Source organism: Camelus ferus, chromosome 9, assembly GCF_009834535.1.
Source record: "Camelus ferus isolate YT-003-E chromosome 9, BCGSAC_Cfer_1.0, whole genome shotgun sequence".
NCBI lineage: Eukaryota > Metazoa > Chordata > Mammalia > Artiodactyla > Camelidae > Camelus > Camelus ferus.
In genome coordinates, this window is record NC_045704.1 from 73,304,326 (window position 1) to 73,319,665 (window position 15,340).

The 15,340-nt window shown below is 32.5% G+C and overlaps 1 protein-coding gene across 3 annotated transcripts in view; it reads right to left on the bottom strand.

The window, feature by feature from the left end:
* Positions 1–15,340, bottom strand: part of COL11A1 (collagen type XI alpha 1 chain) — a 491,277-nt gene that overhangs the window by 78,603 nt on the left and 397,334 nt on the right. For all 3 annotated transcript variants that reach the window (XM_032487215.1, XM_032487218.1, XM_032487217.1), the window contains 7 exons: positions 13,994–14,047; positions 13,821–13,865; positions 13,621–13,674; positions 13,449–13,493; positions 9,890–9,943; positions 5,166–5,219; positions 609–662 (listed from right to left, as the gene is read on the bottom strand). In XM_032487215.1, coding sequence (XP_032343106.1) covers positions 609–662; positions 5,166–5,219; positions 9,890–9,943; positions 13,449–13,493; positions 13,621–13,674; positions 13,821–13,865; positions 13,994–14,047 — 360 coding nt within the window. The remainder of the gene's footprint in view (positions 1–608; positions 663–5,165; positions 5,220–9,889; positions 9,944–13,448; positions 13,494–13,620; positions 13,675–13,820; positions 13,866–13,993; positions 14,048–15,340) is intronic.

Consider the following 15,340-nt stretch of genomic DNA (forward strand, 5'->3'; position numbering starts at 1 on the left):
GCTGCGTTGCCTTTTGTTCTTTCTTTTTTCCTTTTCTCCTACCAGATTTTTGGCGTCTTTATCTTTTGAAGAGGGCGATGTTCTGTCAGAGTTCCACAGGTGCTCTGGTTGGCTGAGTGGGTCTGTAGATGTGGGTCTTGGTGTATTTGTGGGAGAGGGTGACCTGCGAGCGTCTTTCTACTCCGCCATCTTTTCTGTCCCCTCCTCTAAATCTAACTTATACTCAACACTGAAGTCATCTTTTAAAATTTGAAATCCCCGAAAACCATGACGGCCAATCTATTTAAAAAGTATTCTGGTGTTTTTAGCGGGTGATGCCATGATCAGGCTTTTGTGTTAACTTTGTTGTAAGCATTCTGACTTATTTTCATTGCTTATTTTATTCTTTTCTTTTATTCATTTAGGCAATTGAAAAATTGCTTTAGTTAATGATTTGCTAGAGTTCATTTGATGTAGGCAAGTTGCATATATTTAAATGCTATCTGAAGTATAAAAATACATCATTTTCAATAATAATAAAATAAGCAAATTTGACACAACTAAGGAAAGGTGAAAACATAAACAGTAAACAATAAATCTTGTTAGGGAAATAATGTAATGGAATGTACCTGTGGTCCAACAACACCTCCTGGACCAGGAGGGCCAGTCTTGCCTTGAAATCCCTAAGGGGAAAAAAAATGTAATCCATAAAAAATCTACACAGGACACAAAATATAAATTAAAATTCTCTCAGATAGTTGAATAATCCACATTAAAAGAAAGCCATCTTTTGATTAAAAGTGCTTATTTTTATATGTTTACGAATTATTACATTCTAGTTCTCTTTAAAATTTATCATCTTCACTATTTCACACTGTAGTCCTACAATTACTTTCAACAAGCTTAAAAAAGGAAATAAGAAAGTGGGATGACGCTGGAGCAAAAATATGTTCTTAGTCCTCTTTCACTATGTCAGACAACGTAGAAAGTTTAACCTACAAACATTTACAGATGAAATAAATGATGATTTAGATTTTTTGGAAACAGTCCATGGGTTCTTTATACAGAGATAACTCTACAGTCTGTGATATTAATGCGTTTCTCTTTCCTGCATTCCAAAATGAGCAAGATACAAAAATAAATTTATAAAAAGAATACTTTGCATGATTTGTAATCATTTCAGCATTTTATCAGTGTTCTTCCCTAAAACCCAAAAGAATATACTTACAAATGTACCTTGCATATAATGCGGTCATTAAAATAAACTCCAGTAGATGTGAGTGCATGCATTCACTAACAAGGACTTTGGGCATATATTCTGGTAACTGTGTGTCTCGAGACTCGTGGGTTATTCATTCTGCATGACCATACTATGATCGCAAGTTTATTTCTCATGTGAGTTAATTTACACTTAATAGTTGGAGAAATAGACTCAAAATACTGAGAGAAAAACTTGCCAAATAACTGAACTAAAGCAAATGGTATTTGCAAAACAGTTATTCATTATAACATCAAACTGGAAATAAGAAAGTTAGAAAGCAAAGGGAGAAACTGGCCCCACGTGTGAACCACAACCTTCCTGATAATTATGATTAAATTATTTACAAAAACAAAACTTAAACGTAGGAAAAAATTCTATATTTGTAATTATTTTAATTGATGCTACAGGGAAAGAAATCAGATTTCTCCTATTTTTTTAAATAAAAGAATGAATTCTTAAGACCATCAGGTTTTCACCTGAGCTATTACTCACCATAGCAAAATAAATCAGTTCAAGGGAAATATCTCATAGAATTTATTTAGTAATTTATAAAGGGAATAGTAGCTTGACTGCTTAATTTTAACTTCTCAGGAACTTACTGGTTTGCAAGTTTGCATATACACACATATAAACACATATATACATTTATATTATATACATAATATTTTTTTTCTTTTCTACTGAGAGCTAACAGCTTGCTGTTACTTACCATTTGTTTACAGCGTTTAGTCCTACACCCTAACTACTCCTTAGATGATCTCAAGAAGTTCCATCACAACTGCTACCTATAAGCTGATCAACTTCTCTGCAACCAGCTATTTCTCAATGTCTAACCTCTGCTGAGTTCTGAAACTCCGCCAGTAAGTGCCTACTTGACATTTCCAATTGTATTTCATGCCTCCTCGACTTAACATTCTCGAGATTGTTCTCACTAAATGAATCCTCTCCTTTGATTCTACCCCTCTGTTCTCTCCCTTTTTAAGCAGCGACTGCAGATCTCAGGCTTTCCTTCAGTCCTCAGGCTCAGTCATTTAACCCTATCAGGTCATCTCAGAAACCCTCTCAAGTCCAGCTTCTCCTCTCTTGTCTAGCAGACATGTTTGATTCAAGCTGTACTCACCGCTTTCCTCGACCACTGCAGTTTTTCAAGTCACGTTCACTCACTTGCCCACCTGTCGTCATCTCATGAAGGCAAATCTGTTCAACTCGTTGCTAAGCATGTATCATGAAATACCCGTGACCAAGTCTGTACAGTCTGGGCCCAGTCTGATGCTCCAGTTACCTCTTTGCTTTGAAGAGATGTGCTAAATTCTAGCCATGCTGATTTTCTCAACTTTCCCTGAACCACGTGTTTGTATGGCCTGTTCCTCTGTCTGGATTATCTTTTGCCCAAGTTCTAATCACAGAGTTTGACATGAAGATGTAAACACAATTCAGAACTTAAAAAAAAATTAGTCTTATAAAGTGTTTTTCCTAGTAACTGTGAGAGCAAGAATAGCACACAAAAATGATAATGGTAATAATTAATTATGAAGATCAATTGATTAAAAATAAATACTTACCCAAGGAAATTCCGTGGAAAATTTGCAACCTTGTACTCATATACTCTAAGAGGGTGCTAGCATATCGGAGTGGATGACAGATTTGGGAGGCACTGGAAAACAGCACTGCCATATGTCTACTCATTCAAAACAATCAGAGTGTTTGCAAGTATCTAATAAATCTGACACTAGAGATCTTGCAAACAAACTATGTACAAGAAAATTTTTATAGTTCAGAATTGAGAAGAGGAGTAGAGCTCAGCGGCAGAGTGCATGCTTATCATGCACGAGGTCCTGGGTTCAATCCCTAGTACCGCCATAAATAAATAAGTAAATAAAAACCTAATTACCCTCCCAAGACAAACAGAATTGAGTGTGCTTGTTCAATATTGTCAGATTAAGGCAATACTTGCCATTTAATATTAGGATAACAAGTTAAACTATGTTTTCCAAAATTCCTGGAAACAGAAATTAATTTGATACATGGGTAATAGAAATGTAACACCTATTCTGATCACCTGTAAGGGACTGAGTTAATTTTAGGATCAATGCACAATTTAACACTGTTTCTGCAATAAATGTGGGCTGTTTCAGCACAATAAAGGCTATCTCTAATTATTCCTAGTGGCCTTAAAAAGCTTTAAATTGTAAGACATCAGATTGAAACTTTGATTCAAGGATTTCTGTCTGGGGACAAACCTCAAATATAACAAAATAATTTCTTCTTTAAAATAAGTTAAGACATATATATCAAAATACAGCAGCCCTAGATTCTGACTCTTGTACAAGGCAATCTTTAAAACCCCAGTCAGCACAGAATTAGGTAAGAAAGAAAGGTTCCTGGCCGTGAATCCTGGTGATTTGCTATTGCTCTTAAAAGTGGACTTGAAATTAGGAATAGAATTTTCCAGAAATAATTCTAGTCTTTGTTTATAAGAAACTACTAGACTAGAATATCCATCCGAGGATCATTAGCTAATATGCTATTTTTCCACTTTAACTTTAAATGTTATATATAACATGGTTACTTTGGATAGAAGCAGAAACTCTTGATTAAATTGAAGACAAAAGGGATTTTATAATGATAAATCTCTAGGTACTCCTTCCTCAAAAGACACTGTAAATATTCTAGAGTTATTCCCAAGAAGCTCCACCACGACTTAGTTAAAAATGATTGACTGCAAGATTTGAATGAGAATATATTTGCAAATTTGCATGAGCATTATCCCTTAAGAGAGTTTATTTTATGCTCTTCATGCAGATGTCATCCCCAAGAGGAAACCCAAACAAGTTTACTCTTTGGTCTCACTAAATCATTTTTGATTCCGCTTCTGTAACCCAAGACTTTGAAGTTTACAATCTGACTGAAGCTGAGAAGCTATTACAGTAAGAATTGTCACTTGGTGAACAAAACAGGAATTGGCTGCTGCTGACACTGTTTCTCCTATGCAGAAAATCATCATGTTTTTCAGATTTTTATTGTGCTTTTCAACGGAACTCCAACTATGTGTTCATGCTGGCAGAATACCTTAAAATAATTTTTAACCACATAGTCAAAGGTAGCCTGTGTTTCGGTTTCCTTAAGAAATCTGGATAAAATCAATCAATGGTAGGAACCAAGAATCGATTCCAAGGAAACATGCTAATCCATAATGATTTCTGATGAGACCACCATCCCACGGCAATAGCCAGACACACAGGCTTGTAACAGTGGCAGAACAAATAAACAAAACCACTAGGACTCTTAAACCACAGCTGAGCTTCCAGTTTCCCCTCCGCCCAAATCACTGTGATACATATTATTCAATTTATTTAATGTTCTATGCCTTATAATTTTAAAATAAAATTATTACATTTTTCCCATTTACATTTTTCTACTTGAGAGGAGAGGATGGATTTGACATAGTTCCAGACCAATTATAGCTTTATGGTTCCAATATCAGTAAATATTTCATCCCTTAATTCTGGATAGAAGAATGTGTTAACCACATGGCTTATTGTATTGTGTCTCCTTTAGAAGTGGAAGGGTGAAGGGTGGAATATATCTGTAAAAAAGACTTCAGTGAAAGGGTCAAGGCTGACAAACTTGTGGAGGTATCCAAAAGATAATGAGGTCTTTCCATCAGCTCATCCCTAACGTGCTGTTATTGAAAACAAGGAAAATAAAATCAAGTAACATCCCTGTCCTCAAGTATATTCATTTAGGTGTTTAGATACAAACATGGGTCTCTTTATGTATTTAAAAAATATTTTTAAAAAGGTTAAGTGAAATTTCTCCATTGTCTTTAACCTGGTAATTGACCTGTTAATAATAAAGGAGCTTTCTGTGACATGATGAGGTGCTAGAGATGGGAAATTTGATTTAGAAGAATGGGGTCACTTACAGTCTCCCCACGTTGCCCAGGGTGTCCCGGCAGGCCATCCTTCCCAGGTGGTCCCTGAAATCACAAATATTAAACATCAAATGTCATAAATATTCCTTGAATTATATTGATTTTATATATGGTCGTATATGTATTTATCTCTTTCATATAACTCTATAGCTATACCTGAGACCAAGAGAAAATTGTACAACTGCAATCTCAATTTTCTACATTTAAATATTTTATTAGCATCTATCTTTTAAAAAAGCATATTCATATAGGTTTGTATTTTTATTTTTGTAAAAATGTTGGTGCTTCAGTACTTGACAAATGAATATTTCTCCCTCTTTTGGGTGATCTGTTTCTAATTCAATTTCCTACGCATCAAGACTAGGATAACAGAGATAGACAGTGTCCTCTAGTGGTGGTCTCAGCTTCTAGCTGAAAAGAATGTGAAAGAAACACAACTCTTACTAACAATGGCATTTTACTTCTCAGTTGCTTCACGTAAAGGAAACAAGGTGCAATGGCCAATTTTAGAAGTCATCAGGACCAGTTTTTCCCCATAGGTTTTCTTGGAAGCATAATGTTTACTGAGCACTGAGAGCAACTCTACTACGTTACCACTTTCTATAAAGGATGCTGTCTCTGTCATGACTGAAGAAATAAATGAAACTGTTAAACAAGTACTTAAAGTAAACAACTCTGTGAGGTTCCTGTTTTAGATATTTAGTAGAAGTAGACTGCTTGTTTAGGCGGCATTATAGATTATTCATCCAACTTGAAACCATTAAGCATCAAGTTCAAATTTCAAAACGTGTAATAGGTATAGGCAGAGATACTCTCATTCTTCTGGATAAACAAAGAGAAATGATCACTTTAATAACAACATTTTTAATGATGGCAGGTGTACCTCTCACAGTATGTTGATTAGTTAAATAAACCTACTTATTTAAATAAATACATTATTTACATAAATCTATTTTCAAACATCAATTCTTTGTACATTGAGTTTCAAAAAAGTCTTTGTTTCAAAATAGGATCATTTTCACAGCTTTCTTTCGCTGAAGTAAGACTGTTTCTAGGTTGAGTACAACATTTCAGGAGAAAGGCTTTCTTTGTAAAATATTATAACTCTTTAAAACAGTGAACTTAGATCTAAATAATGTCACCTGGGGTTTAATGAAACATGATTTTTAATGGCTTTCTTTGATTTATTGCGGGAACAGTGTTAATAGACCATATAAAGAATTCATAGCATCAACATTTTTCTTGATTTAAATATAGATCCTTAATATTAATTGATTAAACCTAAGTAATTTTAATGGCTCTACACTACTAATAAAATAAACATATTAATTACCAAATAATTTCATGTCATTAATTTAAAAATAATAATGTCATTGATCAAAAGCGACTGTCCTTTGATGTCGCTGGTGAAAAGCAGGGACAACAAATTTATGTGAATGGGGGTGTGCACATACAGCAAACTGTGAAAAGACACATAAATAAATGTTAAGATGTTTTTCACTTCACAGTAGCACTGAGTTTTGACTTTTCTCTAACTAGAATGTATCTTATAGTAGTCATGTTACAAATCTTAATCACCTAATTTTTTAAAAATAGGGTAAATATATGCTGACATTGGCATGAGAGTAACAGACTTTAAACATGAACATTCCAAGTGCTCAATCCATAATCAATGTGTCTTGTGAATGTATATATATTTTGTCATTTATTTTCACATATATATGAAATATATTTTCTGATTACATTGAAAATGAATTGATTAATCTGCAGGAAGAGGAGCTTGGTTCTATCCCTCTACCTGAATCTTTCCTTCTAAACATGAAAGAAATTAAGACATTGCTTTCCTATATGTTCTACCACTGCATACCAGAGAAATGATAGGTGCTTTTATTTCATGCTCTCATGTTTCACTTGTCAGAGCAACAGAGTATAAAAATCATTTTGTTTAGGAGTGAAAGCGATGTTCCTTAACAGTGTCATGTGTCTCCAAGCAGACTGCATGCTTCTCAAGTGTAGGTATTTATTATACTTCTAATATTCCTTAGAGACAAAATACATGCATGATCAATGTCTCAAAGCTTGTTGAAAGATACATGCGAGAACAGACTGAAAAAGTCTGAGGAAAAATGGCTGTCTTTGACAATAAATTTATATTACATAAGGGAAACTACTAAACAATTTGTACAAATATGATTGGTACGATAATGCTGAAGCGATAAATAACACTGGATTTTATGTTGCTAAACAATGATCTATCCACATGGCTTCAAAATACTTTTGAAAGAATCTTATGTGCACATTTTTGCAACAAGATTTTCACTTCTTTGTTTACGTGCAGCTTTGCATGAATTAATATTACATTTGGTGTAAAACTAAAATAGTGGGTAAACAATATTATATGCAAGTAGTATCTGTATTATCTTTTATTTAATACTAGCTATTTGTATTAATACTTTTATAGAACTATAATATAGAGAACAAACTTTCTTGACATGTGTGTAATAATAAAGCAAGACTGTTCGTGATAAACTAACATTTTAAACAATGTCAAAAAATATTGCAAAAAGAGATTATCTCAATATTTAAGTTAGTATTTCACAGTAAATAATTCATTTTTAAAATACATGTGCTAAAGTCACATTTGAAAGTAATCAGAGAGAGGAGGTTAGTCAAACTCAATCAAAATACTGGAGAACATTTATTTGTAAATGACTTTCAAACTGTTTAAAAATATAATGTAATCACATATAGAATTTATTTAAATTTTTAGCATCTTAATTCAGAGTTTTCTGAAATGTTCCTTTATGCAAGATTGTTATTGGACTATATTTGGTTAACTATAATTATTTATATTATATATATAATTATTAGAAATTAGAAAATTGGGAGGAACAGTTTTTGAAATATTGGCATATACAAAAAGTCTTCCATAACTTTCTCATACAAGATGTATGTTGTTGTGGTTTTGTCAAAAAGTTTCAGCTCAAAAATCAGTTTAAAATATTCAGCCAAAAATCTATATCAATGTGTCTCTAAATGAAAATATCTATGATGTGAGTAAAACTGCCAGTAATTATTTACTGGAAACTAGTTATTTGTATTATTACATTGAAAAAAAATTGGCTCTTAAATCATTCACTGAAAATTTTAGCTATAATTTGTTTCCTACAGAGTAGATCATATTCAAACTATGTTGGTCTTATTCTCAGCCAAAATGCTTTTGAACTTTGCTGTTTGAAGTATGGCCCATTGACCAGCAGCACTGCCATCATCTGGACATTTGCCAGTAATGTCATGTCTCAAGACCCATCCCAGACCTACTGAATCAAAATCTACATTTTTAACAAGATACTGACGTGATTCACGTGCACATTGAAGTTTGAATAGCATTGTCCACTCTAGACTGGAACAGGGCTTCACAAACATCAGCAGGCATCAGAACTACAGAGAGATTTTGTTAAAACACAGACTGGGCCCCACTCCTATAGTTTCAATTAGGTAAGAGAGGTGAAGACAAGATGTTGCATTTCTGAAAAATCCCATGTGCTGCTGATGCTCTGGTCCAGGGACTACACTGTAAGAACAATTTCCTTAGATTAGTGGGGGCTGTGGGCTATGGTTTGAATGTCTGTGTCCCTCGAAATTCAAATGTTAAAATCCTAACCCTCAAAGGTGATGTTATTTGTAGGTGGAGCCTCTGGGAGATGCTTAAATCACAAAGATGGAACATTCATGAATGGAACTAGTCACTTATAAAAGACGCTCCAGAGACCCCTTTCTGCCAGGTGAGGATACAATGAAAAGTCCATTACCCAAAGGAGGGCCCTCCCCCACCATTCTGGCACCCTGATATCTGACTTCCAGGCTTCAGAACTGTAAGAAATGAACTCTGTTGTTTATTTGCTACAGTGTGTGTGTTTTGTTTTTGTTTTTGTTTTGTTATAGCAGCCAGAACAGACTAACACAGTAGGTAAGCTGATCCTAGCTCTTATAAATAAACTGAATAAGTTGCCAAAAATTAAAAAAGAGAGAGAAAAGCAACTGAGCACTGAGCACATCTTATATTCCCATGAATATCTGTGTAAAAATTAAAGATATCAATTAATTTTGTCAAAATGTTTGATGAAGATATTCAAAAAAGTGTTGGTCTAAACAAATTTTATAACAGGAATATGATTCAGGAAGGGTTATCATTACCTTTCCTAAGAAGAATACATTAGAGACAAAAATACTAAATACAAATAAATAGATCTTGATGTGATAGAAGTAGTATCAAAACGTCATAGGGTGTTTAGGAAGTGACTTTTTGAAGAAGGATACATTCGATGATGGAAGGTAAAAGAGAAATTGATACACCAAATATATGAAATTCAGTAATGATTTTTAATTGAGTAGAAGGGTACTTGAGAAAATGATACTAATGTTGTTCTAGTTTTCATATACTTTGAAAGAATATTTAAACAGAATATTTAACTAGACATATATAAATAATATTTATTTATTAAATAAGGTATATATGTCATATTCAGATGCATTTATAAACTCCGTAAGTTTAAAATATCTATATCCTTTGGTGTTATTAAGCGTAATTTTATTTTTATAGAAATTTTTATCAATATTTATATCTAAAATTTTTTAAATATCTAAGCTATTACTCTGGAAAATTTGAAAAATTGGCCAATGAAGAAAGAGAAAGAAAAAACTATGACACTCACAGGAGGACCTTTTGGTCCAGGGAATCCAACTGGACCCTGGGGTCCTTGAGGCCCCTGAAAAGGAAAAAGCAATGGGGAAATTTAAGAATATGCTTTAACAGACACATCTTTATACTTTTTAGTTTATTTCTATAGATAAAACGCAAAATCGAATACAGCTCCTTTACCATAATGGCAGAACTATGGCAACACAACAAGATAACCTACATTAATCTAAAAGCAAAACGATGATTTTTCACACTATTCAGTACTCAAAACTGCACATCCCATCAATGGTCTTAGCTCAAGAACACTGTAAATATTTAGAATTCATATTAAAAGTGAATAGAACATAGATGTATCAAGGAAGTCCCATAGATCATCTATTTTTAACATTGGCTAGAAACATCCATAAAAGGAGGCTATTTCAATTCCACAGCGCCACCAAAAAGAATAACTATTTTTAAAATTCACCCTATAAATGTTCTGGCTCTAGTGATACAAAACTAACAGAAAAAAAAATGTTGCTATCTCAAAAGACCATAGAGGATAACCTGTAACTAACCTCTGTATTTAAAATATATTTACTTTTAAGGATGTCACTATTTCATTTTACTTATGTACAAACTCCTTTGTAGATAAGATAAAAAGAACTTTTTATATAATATTCTCATTAACATTCAATCCAAATATACATTTATAATATTGCTTTTGACTCGATGCTTAACCAACCATATTGTTCAACACTCACATTTACATATTTTTAAAATGCATAAAGTCAACCCTATTACAATGACTATATTGGTGGCAGCAAAAAGATAAAAGATAATTCTTTATATGACTGGAACATGATAATTATATTTCTAAAAGGACTGTATAGAAAATGGAAAATAATACAAATAAAATTTCTTAAATAACAGAATTACAGTAGGCTTTATTTATACTTAAATAAAAAATAAAGTTTACTAAAGTTGATCTTTAATATAATTTACTCTTTTCAATTTACCAATTTAGCCTTCCCACAGGAAATTTCATTACCATTCTTAATCCAATGCAAGTGCAGAAATCAGCACAAATTTTTGCTATTACCAGCATCTTATCTTATAATCAAAAAGAAACTTCAAGGTTAGGTATGTCATTAAAAAAACAGATATCTCATGCAATTACCAAAAACACTGGGTGGTTGGAACTTAGAAACTTTGGTATTCTCATTAAAGTATAAAACTATCATTCTTAAATATCTAGCATAAAAAGAAAATTATAAATAAAGATAATTTTAAATTCAAAATTTAAAAATGGTATTCCTTTAAGGTTATGTAGCAGGCTCTGTATCATAATTTCTGAAAATGTCATTTCTTTGCTTTCTAAATTTTTACTGCTTTTCAAATAAAATATGATTTTGAATTTAAACTTCTTTAAGAAAGATAAATTTTCAAAAATCATTCCTTCAGAGAAAAGAAAGAAGAGTGGGTCTTTCTGTATAAACTGCACAAAAATGTGTTGACACATTCTCCTTGTATTAATCAAAAAAGTTTCTAGGTAAGGCAGAAATTATGTAAAAACTCAGTGTAAAGATAGTGTTGGAACTCAATTAGTGTTGCCAGATAAAATACTGAATGTTTACTAAAATTTCAATTTTAGATAAATAACAAATAATTTTAATATGTCCCAAGTATTACAAGAGACATACCTATGCCACAAAATATTCACTGTTTGTGTAAAATTCAATTTATTGAGGTGCCTTGGGTGTCTTAGTTCTTTGTTTTTGTTTCATTTTGGTTTTGCTAAATCCGATCATCTTAGACCCAACTAAAAGCTGCATTAAGTCTTTAATAGCAGGCATTCATGTTTTGCAAATCCTGAGTATAAGGGATCATATTTAACCTGCAGAGTATTCTGATGACTGTTTACACACATATATATACATAATATGTATTATTTATACATATATACTATATATATATACACATGAATATATTGTTAATAAGAGTTCGTTGAAATGAGCATTGCCATTTCTAAACCAATGGTACAACAAAATTCTCTCCCTGAACTTCCCAAATCACATATTTTGAAGAAAATATTTTTGTGATATTACTTTTATTGTTCTTCAACTGTGTGCCTGAGACATAATAAATAGTTCATGATACTTAAAATTCTTTGCAGAAAATGTGAATATATTAGGGAGAAAATGTCTCATCCACTACACAGAACACAAGAAATATGTTTTGCATCTTTAAAACGTAAAAATGTTTATTGAAAATGGTTTCAAGCTTACTTAAACAATCTTTAAAATCAACCTTTAATTTGAGAGTCTCAAAACATACTTTTCTTACTCTCAAAGTATTTTTACAAACATTCAGTAAAGTTATCATGCTCTGGGGTTATACTGTTCTGTTCTAAAATAAATTTGCAAAGATTTATAGTTGATTATGAAATTTTGGAATGCATACGCAAAATATGTAAAGACAGAATAGGGTGTGTTACAGACAGCTCTCCTATTTGTGCTACAATTTGTTAAACGGTTCTACTCCGTTTAATGATTCAGTCATTTTAATTGATTTAGCTGTATCCTCTTATTAAAATGACTTTGGCCATAAACTATTCAAATGTATGTATTATTTACATAGTCAAAATGTACGGGATGAACTTAACTTGGGAATAGCTCATCAAGAGTGAGAAACATTTAGTAGAAAGTTTAATTTAATTAAATTTGAACCAAAGCCTTGAAACAACTGTAATTAAATATTTATTCTTTTGTCTTATCTACTGACATTTCTGTCACAAATAGAAAGTTTATTCCAAAAAAAGACCTATTCTCAGTTTTAAGTTATACATCAGAGTATTTCTGCTTTTCTTGTTGTGAAATATCTATTATAAACTTCAAAAAATAATATACAAAAATATATTAATATATCTACATAATATTAAAAATTATAGACTATTGAGAAATGAGACTAATTTCTTTGACAATAATACTGAATTAATATTTAAAATTCTTTCAAGAGGATAGTGTTCAAAAAAAATCTGGCTACAAAAATGCTATATTTTGCCAAAAAAAATATAATAAAGGGCATGCTTACTCATGTGTATTTAGCTTTACTTTGTATCAATTGAAAATCAATTTACTAAATAGTTTTTCTATTTACTGGAATAGATGTTTTATCTTGATTTGAATGTATATCGATTGTGACTTAATGGCTACTAGTAGCTTGCATTTTACCAGCACAGACAGTGCTGCTGTCAGCACTCAGACAAAGTGAGCATCAGTATGGGAAGCAAGAGGTGTGGCGGAGAAGGTAATGGGTGTTATATGCACATTTAAAAGAAAAAAATATTTTGGTGTTAAGAGTTGACATCATAGGCCAGTTATACACATTATTTCGCTCATTTTTATAACAGAATTAACAGCACATAACAAAGCTTTTCTAAGAGAAGTAAATTAAGGAATACAAATTTTAAACTCTGACTAGATTTTGTGGATGACTGTGTCCATGTATTTGCAGACACGTGTAACTTTTCCCGGAAATTTGAACACTTGCAAAATACTAACATTTATATGATGTGACTGCATCATACTCACTCTTTCACCAGGAGGGCCAGGAGGACCATCACCACCTGAAGTGCCCTGGCAGGAACAACAACAACAACAAAACAGAAAAGAAAAATCAGTTTTGATTCCTTCTTCTGGTAACATCCGTCCTCTGGAAGAGGCCCTTACAGCAGAGCCCAAATGGAACAAATGCTGATGATACCTTGGGACCGGGTTTCCCAGTTGGACCCCTCGCACCTCTCGAACCTCGAGGACCCTGCACATGAGAGCAAAGAGGAAACTGATCTAGTTTCAAGCAGATCCAAAGGCACGGTATCAGTTTTTATTTTTGAGGAACATTATTTTGAAAAGTTAAACCCAAAATGAAAAATGAAACTCATTATTTTAAATCAAGGAACCTACCGTTGGACCTCGCTGACCCCGAGGGCCTGGTTTGCCAGCAACGCCCTGCCAAGGACAGTTCAAACAGTTTCAGTATGAGGTAGATCACAGTAAATTGTGTCTGGTGCTGAGAGACAGGTACTCATGCAAGAATTATATTAGATAATCCGGAACAGCATACTCATATACCATACCCGTGCACCTTTCTCTCCATTGGCACCTGGAAACCCAGGAAATCCAGTGGAACCCTACAGAAGAAATAATAACAAGCCATTAATGTAGTAACTAATATTGTTAGCCACAAGCTGAGTCTTTTGAAACAGTGATTCTCAGGAGCTAGTAGCATTCAAATCAAAAATATAATTTTAAGATACAACCTCCATTTATGTATTTAGAAATGAACTTACAATAACAGCTGAAATCCTGGAAGCATTGAAAGCATGAATTGATAAAATATTTTAGTTTTTAACTTTAAGTAAATTAATTAATCAAATATTATCATTTCTCATATTAAAAAACAGCAGTTAAGGGGCATTTCATATAAAATAAATTTTTGACTTACAATTCTACATACTTGCTTCAACTCTGAAGAAAAATTTTATTTTTCACAAGCATGAATAATCAAGTACTAAAATAGGACTTTCATAAAATATCTTTCCTGAATTAACAGTATTGTGTTCTTATACTTACCACTTTTTAGTTGAGTATTTTTATACCTTTAGAACTGGATCAAATTGTAAACACTAAAAACCTTCATCCACCTTTTCTGTTTGATGTTTGAATGTGGTTAGATCTAGTTGAAAGTCTGAACTGGATACTCCAGCATTAAAATCCATTTTTGGAATTCCAAAAACATAAATTCAAGACTTATGTTTGTCATGCATTCACCTAAGTAAGTTGGGTACATTACTTTTCCCTTTTGAGCATAGTTTTTTCTTCTGCAAAGTGATAGCAATCAATTGCATCTTACAGGTACTTTGAAATTTGTAGGAAATTGGAATAAAGGAAGGCAAGGTATAAAAATGATAATGATAAATAACAGTAAATAATGGTTATTTAAAGATGTAATAAGCACAGTAGAAGCATTGTGTATTTTAATCCACAAACAGCTCTATTTTACTAATATAATTTAATTCCCCCATTTTACCTTGTATATATATATATATATATATATAATCTAGATTTTCATCTGCTGAGATTCCTTTGAATATGACTGTGATTGGTTTGCCTTGTCATTGTATCATGAAATAGAGCAGATTAGAGTTCAATCCTTGCTCCTCAATTTACTATGAGACCCTGGGAAGGGTAGGGTGGGGGGCTTCCAAATACTCACTTTTCCTATTCGTACCAGTGTATGGATTATACGCAATAAAGCGTACAATGTCTAGCGAAGAATAGTGACATGCCAATTTTAAACACTTCCCCGTGCACTGAGGAAGAGTAACAGTGTCTTCTTTGACTTGAATATATGCCTTACATTTTTTATCCACTCATTTGGTTTGAGCTATCCCTAAAGTAATGTTTCTCTAAGTGATAAATAG